Below are 21164 nucleotides of genomic sequence, written 5' to 3'. Positions count from 1 at the left end.
GCCATGCACCTGTTCATTGCACTGTAGACATGAGGTGTAGCGGGACCAAAGCTCGGCTCTGGCTCGGGGGCATGTGTCTGGGCACCATGCAGGCATGACAGCTCAATTACTGCACGGGATTTAGGCTCCTTAAAATCTCTGAAGGGAGCCAGGGCTCGCCCCTGGCTCCTTCCGAAGCATCCGCAGTAAGTGAGGGTGCTGCCCGGCGGCCCCTACGCTCTTGGCGCAGCCCCTGCACTCTCCGCGCCGCATCTCCCGTTCGGGCATAGCGCTCGGTACGGGCTTTGCGCAACTCGGGCCTGGTCGGCGCCTCGGAGTCTCGCACTGCGTCGAGCGGGCGGCGGGCACGGTAGGACGGGGAGGCTTGGGCCGGGGGGAGGGCTGAGGCGCGGGTTCCAACAGCCACGAGGTTTCCGCCTCCGGGTGGGGAGCCCCGCGGGGGAAGCGCCGGGTGTCGGGTCCCTCCTCCCCGCTCCAGGCACTGCCGCCGCCTGCGGCCTGCACCCCCGCGCGGGGCAGGGAACAGCTCCCCGGGCCTGTCCTAGCACTCACTGTGGAGCTGGTCGGCTCCTTTCGGGCTGGGGCTGGCGTTTACTGCCGTGGACATCATGGAAAACGGGAGTTGGAGGTCGCATCTACGGCGCCACGGTTTTGGGGTGTTCTTGAACGCTGCACTGCTTTCGGGACTTGAAAAACGTAGCTCTTTATTTTATATCAGTCTATGTAACTATATAGATCTGTATCTATAGATATCTTCTGCAGCGAAACACAGGTTCACTAGTCTGTCTATCTATCGATCTATCTCAACATATCTATAGACATAGATCGATAGATAGACTAGCGAACCTGGGTTTCGCTGTGGAAGATCAATTTGATTTTTTTTTTTTAAACGGTTATAATCTTTTGTCATCGTCACCTTTACTTCATGGTTTATGTGTTGTTGCCACATTGACTCGAGCGAAGCATTTGCTGAACAGCCCTTCATCTTTATATTGCTACGAAGTGCACGTAGGCCTCTGGAATAAAAGGTTTAATTTCTGGAGTAAGAGATTTAATTTTAATTAAATTTAATGTCAGATGTACGATGCAATTGGCTCCAGACAGCCATGTCCTCGGGTGTACAACACAACTGGTTCCTGACAGCTGCATCTTCAGTCGAAACATCATCACTTGGAACCAATTTTCCCATAGGAAACAATGTTATAAATGGAGGGTTGGTTCCTGAGCCAAGCCTGGTGCCCTATTTTCACCAAAAATAACCTGGAATTTTGTACTCAGTCAATTATAGATGAGCAATATAGCTACATTGATGTATTCATATTGTAAATAGCAATCTTATTGATTTAGAAGGACCTCTTTGAGGTGACTTTGGACCTTTTGAAGGGCTCTCAGCTGGAGTCTTCTCAGGAGTCTCAGTGGCAGGTTCTTCTGGAGTCTTGTCTGGTTTCTTAAATAAAAAGTGTCCGAGGAAGTTTGGACAGATGTTCTCCAGGGAGATGGGCGATGCAGTGAACTTGTTTGCTGGCGTGACATGGTGTCAGATAAAGCGTTGTAAAGTCGAAACTGATGTCAGAAAGTTACAGCAGGTTGTCAATTTACGAAGGGTGAAACGTAAGTCAAGGACTGCTGTGTATAGATAGATATATGAAAGAAAGAGCTAAGTTTTTCATTGCCTTGGAAAACATATAAAAGAAAAATTATATATATATATAAAAAAAGCTGTTTTTCACATTCCTGAAGCACAGACTTTAAGAATAATGCCAAAAGTCATGAGGGTTGGTATCACTGTATCTAGTCCAACCCCCTGCTCAAAGCAGGATCATCCCCAACTAGGTCATCCTAGACAAGGCTTTGTCTAGCTGGGTCTTGAAAACCTCCAAGGATGGAGACTGCACCACCTCCCTGGGCAGCCTGTTCCAGTGTTTTACTACCCTCCCAGTCAGAAAATTCTTCCTAATATCTAACCTCAACTTCCCTTGCTGCAACTTGAGACCATTGCTCCTTGTCCTGTCCTTTGCATGTGTGGCATGTGCAAATGTTTTGTATACTTAGTCGGTTAATGGAGAGAGACTTACTTTGCCCCTGTGCTGGTCTAAATTTCTTGTGGCCTTGACTAGTTAGTGGCTTGAGACCTGGAACGTGTGGCCTTTCAAAATGTATTGAACAGTTAATTGTAAGATACTTATTTTGCCAGTCTGGCAGGTCTTACTTTGCACATGTAGCCTCTCTACATTTATTGTGTGTTTGACTGGTTAATTGTGTGAGGCTTACTTTACATGTACAGCCAGTCTTTGCATACATGGGCCACCTAAATGTATTGCATGCTTAACCAGTTACTTGTGTCCTAGTTTGTGCATGTGACTGGTCTTTTTTTGCACGTGTGGCCCATCTAAATGTATTGATGATTAACCAGTTTATGTTGCATGATGCTTGCATGTGTGGCCAGTCTACATTTACAACACACTTAACCAGTTACTTGTTAATTTGCATGTGTGGCTGGTCTTACTTTTGAATGTGTGGCCTGTCTAAACTTACAGCATGCTTAGCCAGATAATTGTGTGACACTTACCTTGCATGTGTGGCCATTCTCACTTGGCACGTGTGGCTGGTGTATAATGTATTGCATGACTAACTAGTCAAGTGCTTAATATACGTGATGTGTAGCAAGAGCTTCAAATGAACCAAAGTTGATAGATAAGCTATCATAAACCACTGGGCATCCCCTCTCCTTTGTAAGTCCCTCCTCAGATTAACTTCTCTCGGACAGTTATTATTGGTTGCAAGTCCAGAGCCTTCCTTACTGCTCTACCCATCATGGAAGGCACTGGGTTTGCAGCTTTTCTGAGCTGGGTTATGTATGTCACCTGTTTCCAAGCCAAAGAAGCTCTGTCCTAGGTTTGCTTCTCTTTAAAATAGTTAGTATTAACAAACAGGATATCTAAATCAACATTTACATTTGGGTGATTCACAAAGCTTAGTCAGAGCTACCTGGAAAATGCTGTTATAAACAGCATAGCCCATGAGTAAATTAAATTGTGTTGCACTTAGATATAGAAGCCGGTTTTCTTGAATGTGGCTTCAAAAGTGACATTCGCTCATGAGCAGAGAAGGGTGTGCTCAGAGATGAAGCTAGAGACATTGAAATGGGCTTTTAATCTCGGAAGCAGTTTACCAAGGGATGTGATGACTTCTGTATCACCAGAAGTATTTAAATCAAGGGTGCCTTTCTAAAATATTAGCTCTAGCTCAAACACGGCATTAGAGGCTTGATGCAGGATTTACAGGTAGGGTTATCTGGCCTTTCATATAGCAGAGGAGATGATTAGGGTCCCTGTCACAACGATAAAATCTTGCTTAAAATGGCACTGAAATCCCCCTTGATCCGAAATCCCACTTGATCCTTATTTTGAGCAGCACATTAGTCCTACGCTGGCCCTTTCTTACTGTGAAAGAATAAAAGGCCTTATCTCCACAGCCTTAAAGCCTAGAAACTTTTTTTCCCCCTTTTAAATGAAAGGTGGGGTTCTTATGCAGTTTCTAAGTTTCTGCTGCTGGGTCTTTAAGAAGAACTCATAATATCATGAAACAATCAATTGGTGTTAGCAGCACTCATCCTTCTAATGGACTACAAGCAAACCTGGCCAATCCCTTATGATGATGATGAATGGACACATTCCCTCCTCCATAGTTTAATTATGCATCTCCTTTCTACTTATGATGCTTCTCCCCAAAACTTTGATTTCTGCATAATAAAACTTTAGGATTAAACTGAATACATCTAGTAACTCTTGCAAAAATTAGATGACTTTTTTGTTTTTTTAACCGCTCTGTATTTCCAAATGACACAGACAGAAGGATTCTCAACCCTTGCTTCACATTGAATGCACAGCACTCTAACAGGATTCTGTGTTGCTTTGAAATTAGTTGTGGCAACATACAATCCACTTTAAAAATATGCTTTAGGGAACAAACCCCATGTCTTCCATGATTTGTACAGGTATAAGAAGGTTCTCAGCTTGCAACAATACTGATTGAGAGATAGTACTGAGCCCTTTGGAAAGATACAAGACTGTCCATTTTCTCAGTCAGTTGCTTCTCTTAGTTTTTGAGTCTCTTTTCTCAAAATAAAGGCTACACAATGCCTTTATTTACATCAGCGCAGCAATCCAGCCGAAGTCAGCAAGATGGCTCAGGTGCAGTTGAGGTTTGCAAAGATTTAACCAACTTGGCTGCTTCATGGTTCTGAGCATTTATATCCTACATCAGGGCAAATATAATGTCATTATGCTTACAGTTGTTCTGCCACCTGAAGAAAGCATTCTTGTATTATACAGCTGTGGAGCTATAATGAAAGACAGGCCTTTTAAATAGGCTTGCTGAAATTGCTGTATAAAATATATCACCTTCCAGCACTACAAAGGGCTTTGTATGAAAAAATAAGAACTAGAGGTGATAAAAAATTCTTTCAAGTGTCAGTTCAGATTATGGAAATACATTATTAGACTGCTAGGTCCCATTGCTGGAGACAGGAACATGAATTCTTGTGTAGCCAGACAAAAATAACACCCTATCTGTAGGACTGATTTATTCTCATTGGAGTCGGTGGGAAGGTGCTCTGGTTGAGAAGTTTCAGACTTGGCAGATGATTTTTAGAGGTACTGTGCTTAATTCCCCCTCAGTAAGCAGCAGGGTAGGCCCCTCTGTCTGCTAAGCTGATATATGGAATTTGACTAAACCAGATTTTAATATTTGTGGTACGGTATCAATGAAAATCCAACCCGTTTTTCTAGCTCTCTGTATAGACTTAGGCACCCAAATTTAGGGACCCATGTTAGAGAGTATGGGCTATAATACTGCAAAGCTCAGGTTTTCAGAAGGGAGCTCAGGGCTTCTTAGAACCTTAAAATCTTCTAACCTAAGGCTAGGTACGTGGTACAAGAATCAGAACGGCACCTTTCATGATGTGTTTGTTGAATTTTATTGAATAAAGTTACATAAAAGACATTTGTTGTGGTTTCATTCCTACCCTTGCTTATATTGTTTCCAATAGCAACAAATAAAGATTAGACTGCATCATTGACACATGAGTATCACCGGTTGTAAAAAAAGAGAAAACAAACAAAACCAGAAGAAACATCCAGAAAAAAAAGTCTCCATCTCTCTCCCAGAAGTGGGTGAAATAGTATGTATGATGCATTGAATCTCTTCTGGGAGGATCATTCGTTTGCTCCCAGTGAATGCATGTGCGTCCCTGCTTTATACATTCAGTTAGCCGGGCTTCTATATATCACCAGGTAGGAATGTGAAGAAAAGCACAAGCAAAGATGAGCAACAACCATCCTCTCCCCTCAGCTGCTGCAGTGGGCAAAGTGATGGGATTTCCACTAGGGTTTTGTCTCTGGACCCTATTCAGTTGCAGTCTACCCAAAGAACCTTGCCTACCATAATTATGGTGCATTGTTTAGTACTTAATGCACCGTAATGTACATAAGCGCAGATGAATTCTACTGCGCATTAGCACGGCTTTTGCCAGTTGCACTAATGCGCAATAGAATTACTCTACTGCAGTGTTAGCGTCTTGTGTAGATGTGCCCAGTGATATAAAAGAAAGTGCTTCAGGGAGTGGACAGGGAATGCAATGGTAGCGATGACAGGAGCTGTGAGCAGAGCAGAGGAAGCAGGATATAAGAAATACTTTTAATCAGAGGCTGCTTCTGAGCTGAATTTGTCTTCAAATGCTGTTAGCAGCACAAGCAAAGGGGTGATTTGATTTTGAAGTTGAAGGGGACATTTTGCAGAATGCAGTAAACTAGCCACTGTGACAGGTGGCAGGGCTTCTGTGCAGCATCTTAATTTCATGGTAAATATGTGTGAAACATATGCTGCTTTAGCTTAAAATGAGCCCCAAATCTTTGCAGCTTGAAGTGCATTTCTCATTTGCTGTGTAAAGTGTCAATAATTATCATATTATGGGAATGCTTGAGAACTGTTGACAGTGAAGACAAGGTAAGCTTGATACCGGCTCTTAGTATATGTTTTAATCACAACCTCAAGCACACAAGGCTGACCTCCACACACTCAATCAAGTCTACAGCTAGGAAGTGTGATCACCAAGAAAGAAAATCCACATGTCACTTTTCTCACGCATTTCCAATGGCTTTTCTTTATTTGAAATCACAGGTGAGAATGGCTGCAGAACAGAAGCGGAGCAGATGGGCTTGGAAAGAAAATGGTGCAGCAGAACAGGGAGCTGACAAAGAGCCATGTGATCTTGTGGGCAAACAGTTGGGGGAACCAGGAAGGTTTGCATATGCAGCCCTCTGCGGGGTATCCCTGGCTTACTTGTTTCCTGAAAAAGAGCAAAGGTAAATCTATTTTGTAACAGAAAGAAAGATGATGGAGGCAGTAGCTCAGAGATTCTGTCGTCAGATGAAAGCTGTGCACAGGGTAGATTAGATTAGATAGAAAAAGAGTGCTAAGTAGGTACTACCGGCTGCCAGAGGCTCTGTTCCTAACAGCCACGTAGAAAGTCCATAGTTTATGACATAGTCCATAGATTATGACATAATCATAGGTTTGGGGTCTCATCCTTCCATGTACTCAAGTTAATGGTAGCTGAGAGCCTTAACAGGATCGGGTTCTTTTTTAAATGTATACCTGAATATGGAAAGGTCCCAACCTTCAGCCCCTCTGATCCCTTCGAAAAATTTTCTTGTGAGCTTTCCTCAGTGAAATCTTAGGAGAATTTGCACTGCCTAAGATGATTTGGGCCTGTACTTTACCTTGGTCCTGCAAAATGCCCGTGGACATTTTGGAAACAAAGAAAATATATTTTATCTGGATGATACTGTAGGCACGATTTTTAAAAGTGCCTAAGTGACTTAGATCCCATTTTTTCAGAAGTAACTCCGAGCTTGTTTATATGAGGAAATTTAAAGCTCAGCTATTCACAATGATACCACTCCGGTTATAACAAAATAACTGCAATCCTGGACACTTTTATTTTGGAATCCACCTAGGGAGTGATTCTTGTATGCTTGTAGCTCTAAAACTTTTGTGGTATGATTATACCGGTATAGTAATCCTTGCTGTACTTAATTACGCTTAAATGCCCAAGTACAGAAATCCCCTTTGAAAAGGGACTTAAGTCTCTCAGTCGCCCAGGCACTTTGTAAAATTTTACCCTTCCTTTTTACTGCCTCAAATATAACTTATATAACACTGAATAAACATGGAAACAGATCTTTCTTTTGTCTCTCAACTGTCAGGGTTCTTCAGTGGCTCCCTTAGATCCTGGATCAGAAGAGTGGAGATTGCATTCTGCTGATAAAGAAAGAAGAGAGTGGATATTTACCCTCTGAATATGCCAACTAACTCCCATTAGTATTAATGGAAAATGTAGACACGAGGCGAGAATGCATCCTAAAACATTAATGTAGAGCCTGCAAGACTGAGGCATTTCTCTAAATTAAATGCGTAGACAACATCCAGTTCTATCAGGAGAGAAAATAAGGCTGTTGACCTATATTTTCAGCTTTTTTAAGCCTCTGTGATTTCCTGTGTGATTTTTCACAGTTAGAATCTGTTTTGAAATGCAGTGGTATTATTCTTATCAGCCTTGTGCTTCTGTAGTCCTTTGGAGCATCAGAGGGATGCACAGACTAAGAGACTAGTGTTTGGTATTTTCCTTGTGGGGGTTTTCTTAACTGCACTGACTTTATTTTAGATCTAAAATTTCCTTCTGCTTCAGTTGAAATCAAGTCCCTTAGCACTCCAGATGTCAGACTACATGCCGGCCCTTCCAAACTGTTGTGTTGCCTACATGTGAGGCTGGAAGAAATCCCACATTTTGCTGAGTTTCTGTCATTTCACTCTTGTGTGAATAACAGTTGATCATCAAAGGGAAGGCCAAGAAAGAAAAACAATGAAGAGATTACATACCTTAAACTAAACCTTAAACCTCATCATTCCCTTGTGAAGCATCTAAGCATTGATTCCCTAGTTTGACTGGGGAAACTGAGGCACAGAAACTGCATCTTAAGTAGCATCATAAGCGACATGGTCAGGCAATAAAAGAGCAAGAGTGCTGACTTCCAGAACTCTGATCACCTGTAAACAGTGATTTGAATCTATATCACTTAACATACCCAAGACACTTTTTACACTGCTAGATATATTTCTTTCTGCATTCTTATAGTAACTGAAGCAAGAAGCCGAAGTTGAGAGCATTCCTTGAATACCTTTTAATTAGTGTTTCAGCTCCTGCCTTCTTAAGTGAAGGCGACTTAAGGAAAAGGAGATTACAGGTGTGTGTATCGTTTTGCTTGTGTTCTCCTGCAGCTCCTTTAGAAAGCAGCTTGTGGAGGGCTTGGTGAAATGGCTTGAGTTGTCAGAAACTGTACTGCCTGCCATGACAGCATTTGCCAGTGGTTTGGGAGGCGAGGGGACAGAAACATTTGCTGAGATTTTACTGAAGGATCCTGTCCTGAAAAACAATCCAGTCATCATTACCCAAGTAAGTTAATCCCTTCCTCTCTTCTAGCTGGTTTCTCCCTAAAGGACTTGTCAGACATGTTGTTTAATTTCTGTTTCTGTGGAATGGGGAATAGAAGTGGGATTTATAATATGCAGTGAAAATATCAGGTTACATTCTGTACAGAAATGCAGGTGACTACTGATCCATCCTTCCATCTTTCCCCAACATACGTGAGTGAGAGAGTCCTACCCAGGTAGACTCCATTGAACAGGTAATGCACGGACCCCTTTATCTTCTGTGCTGCAGAATACTGTCTGTACAACCCACGAGCAGTGAGAACTAGTTACCTTTTTTTCACTCGTACCACACCACTGTTGTGCTATTACCCCTCATCCATATTACAATAGATTCCAAGAAACAGCAACGTATTACGGGCGAGTCTGATTTTCACTAAGGCCCTCTTGCACCACTCTAGCAGTGTAAAGAATTTTAATATAAATGGAAATCAGGCCCAGTGAATGTATTAGTACAGAAAGCGGAACTGTCTTTTAAAGCAAAAGAATCCAGTTATGATCCTCTCCATCAGCTGGTCTTGGCCAGAAGCAAATAGTCTGTGAGCTTGAGTGTTCCTGAATTTAATTTCATTTGTTATAAAAGTTGGAACAAAATAGTAGTAAGACTAACCTAGTCTAGAATGTTCTGTGTTGTAGGCCAGAAGCAAAGGTAAAAGAAACAGCAGGGTTTGAGGTAAGAGTCACCTGTGTTGCCAAGCCTCAGCAATCAAAGATAAATCTCTTAATCTGTTTTTGCGTCATATCAGGTAGCATTCCTCGAGGCCAGGTAAAGAAAGACATTACACTTTTACCAGTTTATACCTGGAACAAAATGGAAGCTCAGCACACAAAACCGGTCTGTACCCAGAACACAACAGAAGTTCAGCACAATTGGACTCATTTAAAAACAGCAGAGACCATGGAGTCTAAGATTCCCCCCATTCCCCGCCCCCCCGTCCAAGGGCAAACGTGTGTTCTGTTCACTACCGATCTAAACTACACTGCTCACAGAAAACCACGTAACTTAGATTGATTCTACCTCGGACTTTTTGAATGTTTGTACCTAGCCCCTGAAAGTCCTCAATGGTAGAGTAGCTAACATGACCACTGATTATCACACACTTGCTGTAAATCCAACTGAGAAAAAGTGGCAAGAAATCTCTGCTAGGCAGAAGGGAAGGGAAACTTCCATATTGAGCAGTAGTTATAAAACTTTCATCATAGTTTTGGCATGATACATGTATAGATGGTACCATTAAAGATAGTCAATTTGGACAAAAGGCCTTTTTGGGAGCAAGAGACACTTTCCTGATTAGTTGTGGTGTACTTGCTCTAGCTTCTCTGAGAAGGAATGTGCCTGAAAGTTTTTTGGGGTTTCTTGTAAAGTACTGAAGCCCCTTAATGCTCCAAATAAGTGTAAATGCTCTTGCTTAACTACAGTCTTATCCATGAAAGACTCCCATTTAAATGGGCCTGTTTTGCTGCTGGATTTCTTGCTGAAACATTAACATTAGCTTGCTCTGGGTTTGTGCCGCTCAAAGGATATGTGAGCTTTTTAGAATGACATTTCTCTATCAGCGGGAGCCTTCAGTATTTTAGGTTTCCAGGATGCTCAAGGAGGAGTTTTCTGTAGGGAGAGAAAGGTGGGAATGTACAGCAGACTTCGATTAAGATAGACCCATTCTTTCTAAGTTTTCTTAACTAGCTAGCAATTGAAACCCGAGAATATTCATAAAAGCCTAGTCTTACTGCCCTTAGTTCTCAGGTGAGGTGGTCTGTCAAGGTTCGTGGAATACAGGAACTTGAATGGCTGATTATTTGGCTATTTCAAAGTAAAGGTCAAAGGAATTGTTTCTTACTTTGTGACTACGACGTCTTCAGAGTCACAAGCCGGTGTATTGAGTTGCACAAAGGCGTTGTGTAGGAAAAGGTCATTGCAAAGTAACTACGTGAGGCTTGCAAAATGTTATATGCAAATTTTATTGGTGGGTGGAGAACTTCATTGGATAAGCTAGTCTTTGTCATCTGTAGGTAAACAGCCTGGGAGACAGCTTTGACTGCTTATCCAGTCCGTTGGTGATTTGCTTACCTCTAGGTATTGTGCCAGTACTCACTCCAGCTTTATAGTTTGTTTGATTGAGCTCTTGTATCCACACACTTTTATTTTTCGCTGCCTGTAATGACAAGCCCATGTCAGTAGTACTCCGGCATGTTTGAATGTTATTTAAAAAGTGCTTTGCCTGTCCCTTTGCAAAGACGCCGAAGGGAAATTGCCTGATGGAGTCGGGTAGCTGAAGGGAGTCTAGTGGGGGACACAGAGTGCTTTTATTACCTTTTTACTGCACATGAGGTGCTGTCTACTATTGGCCTGAAGCTGCCATTCCCTTTCCCATGTTATGGAGTGCACTTCGCAACAGCAGAAGACAGTCATATTTTGTATCTTTGCAACTTCAGGTTCTTAGGCATAGTATATATTAAAGACCATCCTCTGTTACTGCTTCTGAACACTGGGTTCCTCTACTCAGTCTAATTATCATATATTTCTGAGTTGAGATTCCCAGTCCTCTCATATCTTCCCTCCATTCCATGAATCTGAAAGGAAAGAGGCTGATTGTTACCAGTTGGTCATTCTCCCCATGTTCCTGGTGTGTCTTAAGAATGTGTTGATTGATCCTAGACACAAGGATTATGGGTGTTTTACATTTTCAGACAACTGATGCCAGTGCATTTTGGTAAACTAAATCCTTTACTTGCAGTTAGGTACAGCAAAAAGGCAACAGAGATGGTATGAAATGGCATTGATTTCCATCTGTACCAAAGCTCAGTTTAAATAGATGTTCAGTGAAAATTAATAACCTTTCACTTGGAGAGGATTTTGTAGGCTTAAGGGTTGTATTTGTTTCAGGGAGCAAATTATTAAAGGCACCCTGGAAAAGGGAAAAATTGGGCTTATGCCCTCCATTTTTTCTTATTAGTGTATAAAGAAAGGCTGAAAGGTAATTGGTTTTTTGGAGCTTTTTTGGTTTAGAAGTATCTAGAAAGTCTGTTTTCCCTGTTTTGCAAGAGGCTTCCTTGGAGGACCTTGACATGCAAGTTGAAAGTGGGTTGATGAATTTATATCAAAACAGCTTCTCTCGCAATTGCTTTTGGAGTTGTGGGTTATACATCTCAACAGAAAATAAGCAGAATACAAAGAGCCTGAAAAAAAATCATTTCTCCTTCAGAGTCGGGTTTTACAGTATTGTATATGTGATGCTATCAGAACTAAAGAGCTAGTATTTTGTCCATAAAGTTTTCAGAAAAAAGAGGACCTGACTTTCTAAAGTGAAAAACAAATGGTTGTAAAAAAGAAGCATTCTTTTTTTTAACTATGTTTTGTGCCCACTTCATACATCATAAAGAAGCAAAGAATGGCACGAAAACAATTGTCTTTTGTAGGTCACCTTAACCAAACTGCTGCTGAGACGAGAGGGAGGGAGAGAGAATAGACTGTTATTTGTGATCTCAACTAATCAAAATTGGTTTTGTTCTAGGTGACAACACAGAAGAATGTAGTTCAAAGCCTAGATTACAGGTTAGGCACATTTGCGCACCCTTATAATATCTGGTATAAACAGACATTAGCTGTAGTTTGTCACTCTGTCATTCAGAAGATTTTTCACCTACTTTTCTCACTGTTGAAATACACTTAACTCATCTAAAGAATAAGGAGTGCCTGAAGTAAGGCTCCAAGTCAACATATAGAAATGGATTGACTCAAACAAAGTTGAGTCCCCCACCTGTCCCATTAAAAGCACTTTTGCCAACTTAATCATCTTCCTATCCAAGGCAAACATGTTAGAGATTGTTATGTCCCAAGCAATGGCTAGCCACAGGTGCTGCCCAAGTGCTTCTCTTTTCTGGGGCAGTTACTTCTGCTTAGAAATGGTGATGGATAACAATGATGGTCATTCACTTAAATTACCTGTAAAGACATAAAAGTAGGTCTAAAGGTGCTGGCTTGTTCTTCCTGAAAAAAACCTTTTTTTCCAGATCCGTTTCTTCCTGTGTAGAGATTATGGGCTAGATCATGGGTGGCCAACCTACAGCACGTGTGCCACAGGTGACATAGACAGCAATTGTGTGTGGGACATAGCAGATCAGGAAGGGGAGCAGAAAGCAAAGCAGGGTAGAGAAAGCAGTTTGGGGTGGCACTTAGGGGAACAGGGCTTAATTTATGGCATGCCTGCCAAAAAGAATGGCCCCTACTGGGTTAGATCCACAAAAAAGTCCTAAGTCCAGTCGGTCAGCATGCTCTGTAAATGCCTATTAGCTATGGTCCCATGGGTGAGGTGGAGAAATGACTAGTTTCTCAATCAAGACAGTTTAAACAAGAGCTGGGCATCTAGCCACTCAGTGCTGTCAGGATTTAGGTAGCTATAGACATGCCCAGAAGCAGATTTTAAGATGCCTGAAGAACTTTACAGGTTAAAACATAGGTGCCAATGAACCGTAGCTGCCTCCTGTGTTATGCAACAGCAGGATGGAAGTTTTAAGGATCTGAATGTTGTAGAGATTCCTGATGTAAAGCACTGGGGTCCCTTCTTGGACACAGCTCTGTGTAACTAATTCACACATCTGTATAACAGAACAACGCCAGCTAGTCTTCAAATGATGCTGCAGAGTCCAGGGAATTACGGAAAGCATCTATATTTTTCTCCTCCTGCATTACCAGTCGGCTAAAAGCAGCTCATTCCTCACTCCGGATTTCCCAGATTCCATCACAAAAAAAAACACTGGATGATTTTCTAGGATAAAATTATGTTTAGGAATTAGGGGACTAATAATCATAAGCTCCCTGGCAGCATCCTGGTTCTTTGGCTGTTCTCTTCATTTTCAGAAAAGATCAGGATTTCTCCATAATATGCAGGTGTCTGGCATTACTTTTATAATTCTTTTCTTGGATGTGGGAAAAATACATAAAGATAGAATCAATGCTGTATGCGGTGACTGCATGCAGTGCTTACTTGTTAAGTGATTGTACAAGAGAAGAACATAGGAATATGAGTATTTTGTCCTTTGTTAGTACTCTCTCTCTGAATAACGGATGAGCTCTGTATTAATAGAATTAATCCTCACAAGTCATGCATTATATGGGTCAATATTATCATTCCCATCTTTCAGATGGAGAAAGTGAGGTACAGAGAAGTTTAAGTCCAAAAATCTTTAAAGAGACAGGTTCCCATATTTTTTCTTTCATGTGTTAGTCTGAAACACCCCAGGGCCATTTTCTGTTGCTTTCAGCTAACATTCCTGTCTGCTTAGGACATTTGAAAACAGAGGGCAAGGTGCCTCAAGCTGTGCAGCAAAGCCACGGAAATCACTTCAAAATCTGGACATGAATAAGTTCACCAGCGTTGCATAGCATATCTGTGGTAGAAGTAGGGACAGGACTCGCATCTCTAAACTTGGAAGTCCTGTATAACTGTTGGATGCAGCCTGCTAGCTGTACAATTGTGTATGATACAAGTACGTGCAGTACAGTAGTACACTGTTCTACCACATCCCACTTGACTGTTTCTGCTCCCGTTGGTATAGCTGGGTAAGGATAATTTGGTGTTTGAAGTTTCTGGCTCTGATCTATACTGTACTGGAATGATCCATAATGATGTCCAGTGATTAGTGAGTTGTGCATCCATAGATTTTCTGCTTCACAATTCTATTTGAGATACTTAAGTAAAATGTCATAGTGTAAACCTTTTCTATTTCATTTTTGCTTTCAGGATCTTTTGTCCTTCTCTCTAAAGGATGGTAAGTTTCTTATCATTTTTCTTCTTTTTAAATGAGTTTTATGTAGTCTACTTCACAGAACAGACTTTAAAAATATCTAAGATTGTGAAGGCTGTGTATATTAAATTAAACATTTACATCTTTTAACATCAGCATCATGCTATTTTCCTACTTATAGTTCCAGAGGACCAACTTCTGTTCTGTAATATAAATGAGTAATAATAACCTCCAGTTAACGTCTTAGTGAATGTCCTGCCTTGTAATCGCATGAGTTCTCTTTCACCTTTAACCATCTGTTTGCCATTGCTTGACATACAGTGCATCAGACAGTGAAAATGTTCTGTAACTAAATAATTAAATTGGAGGTTTTTTTTAAGTGAGGTTTATGGGAATTAGGTACCCAGTCCCTACTGAAAGTCATTTAAGTCTTTTGAAAATCTCAGTATAACATACTCAAATTCTGCAAATTATTTTAAGTCCTGGCTAAATTGGAGTTACATGCAGCAAATGAGTTCTCAAGTTTCCTGTAAAACCAGTACTTAATAAGATACAGATTTTATTTTTGTTTAAAGTGAACATTTTTGCTTAAAAATCCCAGGATGTAGATTAAAATAGTCTTAGATTATTAGTGAAATAACTCATGAACTCTTTATTACAGAAGGCAACCATTTTCAAGCTGTTGGTTGTACTTTGCAAAGGTTGGTCTTCAACACGTTTGCACAGGACAGCAGTTAGCTGGCTACCATTAAGCCTATTTCACACCAGGATAGAGTGATTTCCTTCTTTGGCTCTGTTGTTTTATATGCATGGAAAGCTCAAAAACCAGCAGCTCTGACACTGGAATTTACCACATTACCCAGGAATAAAAAAGAGCATCCTTATGTCATTGTCTCTCATATTCATTTATATCCATATTGGGAGAGAAGAAACCAAAATGTAGGTTAACTGAGAGGGTGGATGATCTAGTGGTTAGTTCTAGAGCAGAGAATGAAAGACCTGTGTTCAGTTTCATTGTCCTGCCAACCAACTTGCTGTGTGACTGTGGGTTTCTCTGTGCTTCACTTCTTCAGCTCTGAAATCAGTGTAATATATCCCTATCTTGGATGGTTGTTGTTAGGGTAAACACTTTAAAGATCATGAAGCACTTGGATACTAACGTAATGAGGACCAGAAGTACCTAATCTGGATAGCACTTCACAAGCAGCTGGCAACCAGTCTATCTTGATCAGCCCTCTGGAGCATAGTTCTCAGAGCACACTTTCCAGACATTTCAGGCTGGCATACTATGCCAGCCCTTAAAATATAACTCCATCTTTCACTCTGGAGAGCATGCTGAATACTGTCAGGAGACTTCCATCAACACAAGGCAGATGCTGGAGAAAGATGTACTGGAAAAGCAGCAGACCTGCCAGAAAGTGTTTGCAATCTAATACGTTTCAGATGTCTCTTTTTTCCTTTTGCATTTTTGCTTTCTAATCCCAGAGTAATTATTTTTCTTATTGCATGTTGTCAGAGCATGTTGTCCATTCCTTCAGTTCAAACAGTGAAAAATAAATACAAACAGCTCTCGGCAGCATATGTAGACCAAACTTACCCTGTAACTTTTTTTTATTATTTTTAATCTCAAGTGTCTTTGTTGTAACCAGTGAGAGGGATTAAATTTATGTATGTATTTGGAGATATGTTTAGACAAGGTATTACATATTACATAGTCACTGAGTTGACTGGAGCTGCAGTATTTTCTCTATGTTCTACTTTGCTTTGAGCACTGGGCTTGCTGCTGCAGCTCCCTGCTGAGTGAAGATCTGATTCCCTTCCTCCTACAGTTATCAGTGCCCCTTCCCTATTGTAGGGACCTGTCAGCACTCCTGCAGTAGGAGACGTGGAGATCTTTTCTTGGCTATGTAGGCACTCAGTCCAAGACGGAGTGTCACTTCTGAGGGTGTCTGTGCAAAAGGATTATTTCATTATGAGGTCAATTGAGTACACACAGGGCCTGATCCTCAGCAAATATAAGTCAATCTAGATCCATTGCCTTCAATTAACTAAGTATTATAATTATAAGACTGTATTCCTCCGTTTATTAGCTGGTTGCCCAAATCCACAGATACCTGATCATGACCTGAAGGAACAAACTGTGCTCTCTCAGTATGTACCTCAGTCACCAGGCAGAGCAGAAAGCAGCATTCCCCATTTGATCTGGTATGATGACTATAATGATTCCTTATATTTCTGTTTAAGGTTACTATGACGCTCGAACACGGGTGTTGATCAGTCACATAAATTGGCTGCTGAGGATCCCCCTGGAGGAACTGGAAGTCTTGGAGGAGTCCTTACTTGAAAGCATAAAAGAACAAAAAGAAGAAGAATCAGAGTAAGAGCATTTGTAACAGAGCTTTGTAATAGAGCTGTCCGTTCAAAATCACCAATAGGAACTTTAGTATTCATCATCTTCATTCTAATCCAGACTTTCGTACTATTTCCCACTCTTGTTCCCTCCCTATTTCCCTCCCTTTGTTAGGCATTTGTGACTTGATTATCAGATGTGCCAAGCCCTTATAGCTCTTGCTGACTTAAACAGGGACTGTGAATACTCTGTGCTCCAAGAGCCACTCTGATTAAAGCGCCTGCAGTGTCACGTGTGTTTAGCGTCCCATGCTTCAAAATGGTGGCGGGGACACTTTAACTAAAGCTTGTTTGACATTGGGCACATATATAGGTGCCCTGAAGGTCTCATCTTTAGAGACCTTAACTTGCATGATGGTGAAGGCTCTTCATTACTTCACAAGATTAATCCATTTACTTCTCTACTTTGGTTTCCCCATCTGTAGGATGTAAACAATGAGATGGTAATTTTACAAGGATTAACTACGGTCCAGATATTTTGCAGCAGTTGGGGCTTGAACCGGATTTACACAAAGCAGATAATTTGGCGTTATGCTGATAAAGCACGGTGTTCAAGAAAACCATAAAGAGTTAGATTCTGCTCTCCTTTGTAGCACTTCTGCTAATAACTTTGATTATTTCTGATGGACTTTTCTCACTAGTAAGGTATAAACAGCGCAAGGAAATGTGGGAGAACCAAGCTGTAAAATGCATATCAATGATGATTGTTCAGTCTTCTAATCCCCGTCCCCATGCCTGTGCAGTATTTATATTACTATAAATTCAGATCCTCAGCTGGTAACTTTCACAGAATAAACATAACTTGCTTTAGCAAAAAATGTACAGCCAGACTTTCAGGGGTATTTAGGCATTTCAAGACGCAGAGAGGCACCCATGTATCCTTGAAAATGTAATTCATTCTTATTTAATTTTTTTCCTAAGAACAACAATCTTCCCATGTGAAGCCACCAAACCATTAGCAGCTGTGGGCCATGAAATACTGGGAATAGAGTGCACTGTACTTTGTTATCATGCCCATGAGTATATGAAGGCTCAGCAGTATGGGAAGTAGGAAGTATGTTCTTCAAAGACTTGCAGGATGTCCCCATTGTACTTCTATCTGTGAACTCAACAAATGGTTGATTAGTTTAATCTAACTGAGTGCTAATAAACACATTAATCATTCCGTCTGACACAGCATGTTTCAGATGTTGTCATGTGTTCTCTGATTTGCTCCTGGCAGTTATTTCTCATTAATGACTTTATTGTAAAAACAAAAGGTCACGCTAATATCAAAGGTTGTGGATGGCAAAGCAGGACGTGGTTTTAACTGTAACAGGGAGCAAGGGTCAGTGTTGATAGAATTTTTTTGTACCGTATTTGGTAGAAAGGGACTCAGTCCAAGATGGCAATGTGTGTGAATGCATGTAATGAGGGTGAAGAGTAGGGTGATACAATAATAGCTTCTTGTATCTTGTTTGGACTAGGGCTTGGTTATGAGAGGAACCATAAACCAATCCAATGGGTGTTGCAGCTGTTCAGCACCAAAAGTGCTAAAATATTGACTGCAGAAATGCACTGTATGCACTAGAAGCTTTGCTTCCAACTTCCCCATCTCCCAAAAGCTAGAAAATGCATCTTAAAGAAAGTGAATCTTGGGACATTCCCAGCAAGGTAGGATTTTGGCAATTTCTGCCCATGTTTTAGGTAGAGTTTGATTAGGAAGAAATAATTTACTTCTGTCTGTACTGATGCAGATGCTTTTGGTTTACTAGGGGGACAGATTTTCAGCAGCAGCATTCCCAGTGTGTAAAATAATGTTATCAGTGATATGGATCTGAATGGCAAACGTCTGTGTAGTTACTGTGAGCTGTATGCACTCCCTCTTGAGAAAATACAACAGGCTACATCAACTGCCTGCGAAAATCAACTGGTCTTTCTTTTCCTCGTTGGAGAACAAACTATAATTTTGCCTATAAAATCTGCCTGAACACAGTTTACGGTTCAAAGAAAATAAATACAAAGTATAGTTGCTAAGGATATAGAAGGAAAATAGTCAGTTAATTACCCTAGTGAAAACAAAACCACCTCATAAAGCCATAAACGTAAGAGTCTACACTACTTGAAAGGCAGGGTCTGACACCAGAACTATAGAGTTTCAAAGGCAGTTGATGCCAGTTTAAACCAGACTGCAATAAAGCATAAAAGTTCAGCTAGGGAGAAGATGGAAACCCCAAACAAAATTGTATTTGGGGCTTCCATCTTCTCTGCAGCAGAACTTTATTTTCAATTTTTTGGTTTGGTCAACTGCACCCAAAAGGCAGCAGTTTGGTAGGAGGTTCATTGGATGACTGTCAAATCCGCTAAGTGAGGTAGAGCAGCATTGTCTGATATTCATGGACATGTGGTTGTGAGGAGCTGTGCTGTTCTCCCGACTTAGTGGCTGACTTACTGTGGGAACTGCTGTACGTTAGTGTCCCCATCTCTAAAACAAGAGGCAACCTACTCTTCACCCTCATTACGTGCATTCACACACATCACCGTCTTGGACTGTCTCTTTCTACTGGACATAGTACAAAAATATTCTATCAATCCTGACCCTTGATCCTTGAGGCTACTCACCCTTGTAAAGCATTGAGATCCCACAGTTCATTAGTGCAAAGTATAAGTGTTACTGCAGTGCAAATTCTGATACATTAGAATGCTTACAAGCTCTTTGGGATAGGTATCTCCTTTTAAATCTTTTTTTACAGCACATGACTTTAGTCTATGTTTGGGGCTCCTAGGTGTTACCACAATACAAATAACACATTTGAACAGCTGGGTTTTGCTTATCGATTTGTAATGAAGCATCAGTGATCACTGGGAAACCCAAGTGTTTGTCACCTTTGTGGTATTCTAAGGCTGAGGTGACAGAAAGCTGAGGGACAGGAGCTGTGATGCAGAATAGCAGGATACTAAATACTGGCAAGCCATGCAGGAGCAATGAGACTTCATCAGCATTTGTTTAAGGGATTCCTGGAGCAATATCTTCAGAAGATAGATGAATAGATCTGTGTGCAAAAGAATACTAGCAGTTGGGTGCATAAATTGAATACAGAAGACTAGTAAGGGGAAAGCATCAGAGGCTAGGCCAGCCAAAGCCCCCCAGGGGAAAACCAGGAGCAAAGGTCATAAACTCCTAGAAGAAGGTAAGGTGTGTTAACTGTCTGCTGACCCATGGAATCAGGGTAATTGAGTTTTTCACACGGACACCAAGGGCAACTCTTGTTCTCAATTTCCAGTTATAGTCTCTATTGCAGGGTGTGCAAAATGAGAATGGATAAATTGGGTGTGATCTTGGCACCATTTACTTAAGTGGCACAGTGCTGCCCCCCCTCCTCTCCCGTTCCATTCTCCACTTACCTTGTTTTGCAAAACTGTGTAATGTGTGAGTTTGCAGCTACCCCCAAAGTTGTCCATGTCAAAAATACAGAGAACCTAACAGGATTCCAAAATACCTTTAACATTTCACTGGATAATGAAAATCTACACTTATTTTAGGATTGGTGAAAGTGTTCCCAGGTTGGAAGGGATATTCACTAAAATTTCAGGGCTTTGGCCAGCTACTGCTAAGCAAGTTAAAAAGAAATGTCCTCTGTCAGCAGGTTATTCTGTAATTTTCCTGTTGTGGTTCTTGGACTTTCTTCTGAAGCTGCCAGTGTTGACCACAGGAAACTGGATAAGATGGAATCCAGTATGACGGCTCGTGTTCGTAATTACCATTCAGTATTTCCTGTTAAGCTAATAAACAAAGGCTGGGTTGAGAACTAATGAATGTTGTCTGCCAACTGACATTTTCTCTTTATAGGTTTATTTGCCCGTTTATGAGCATGATGTTATAGATCAGCTTAAATGTACACAGAATAGTGTAGGAATGATTTTGTTTTTCCTTGTAACATTCTTATCTCATGATGTATAATTAGAAGATAACCACATTTATAGTTAGAAGCTTCCTTTTTCTTGGTTAGAGATGATTGTATGACTGGTAACCCTATACTATGTTGTTCCAAACAACTTCTTAAGTTGACTTGACTTTCTTCTGTCTTCCCCTGTTTTAACTTAATTTCCTTGTTCCTCCGAGGAAAGGGTATGCTTTTGTTCTTCTGTCAAATTTTACAAAATCTTAATTTATTTCATTTTCTTACAAAGTCAGGGCAGTTATCGCATAAAAGCGACATATGGCCAGATCTTCAGTTAGTGTACATTGGTATAACTCTGAAGTCAGAGTAACCACACCAGTTTCCATCGATTGAGAATCTAGTCCAATATTTTTGCCTATATGTGCACCAGATTTTAATGGAATAATCCCTTTATGAGATTTTCTAACCATTTTGGGGGGATCTAAGATAAACTTCTGGTCCCCATTACACCAACATAAATTTGAGAGTAATTCTCCTAACTTCAGTGGTTTTACTCTGGATTTCACCCAGTGTTACTGA

At 40.9% G+C, this 21164-nt stretch overlaps 1 protein-coding gene across 2 annotated transcripts in view; it reads left to right on the top strand.

The window, feature by feature from the left end:
• Window positions 1-263: 263 nt before the first annotated feature.
• The window catches only part of TMCO4 (transmembrane and coiled-coil domains 4), a 67658-nt gene continuing 46757 nt past the window's right edge, over window positions 264-21164 (top strand). The window contains exons 1-5 of one of the 2 annotated variants that reach the window (XM_019541501.1): window positions 264-349; window positions 6181-6365; window positions 8341-8515; window positions 14292-14319; window positions 16540-16672. In XM_019541501.1, the coding sequence (XP_019397046.1) occupies window positions 6187-6365; window positions 8341-8515; window positions 14292-14319; window positions 16540-16672 (515 nt within the window). In that variant the 5' untranslated portion in view covers window positions 264-349; window positions 6181-6186. Of the gene's footprint in view, window positions 350-5068; window positions 5183-6180; window positions 6366-8340; window positions 8516-14291; window positions 14320-16539; window positions 16673-21164 lie in introns of those variants that run through there. The other variant, XM_019541500.1, reaches the window with a different exon arrangement.

Source organism: Crocodylus porosus, unplaced genomic scaffold (genome assembly GCF_001723895.1).
Source record: "Crocodylus porosus isolate Cpor-Errol unplaced genomic scaffold, CroPor_comp1, whole genome shotgun sequence".
NCBI classification, from domain to species: domain Eukaryota; kingdom Metazoa; phylum Chordata; order Crocodylia; family Crocodylidae; genus Crocodylus; species Crocodylus porosus.
Note: the sequence above shows the minus strand (reverse complement) of the source record. Positions and strands in the feature narration are given on the sequence as shown.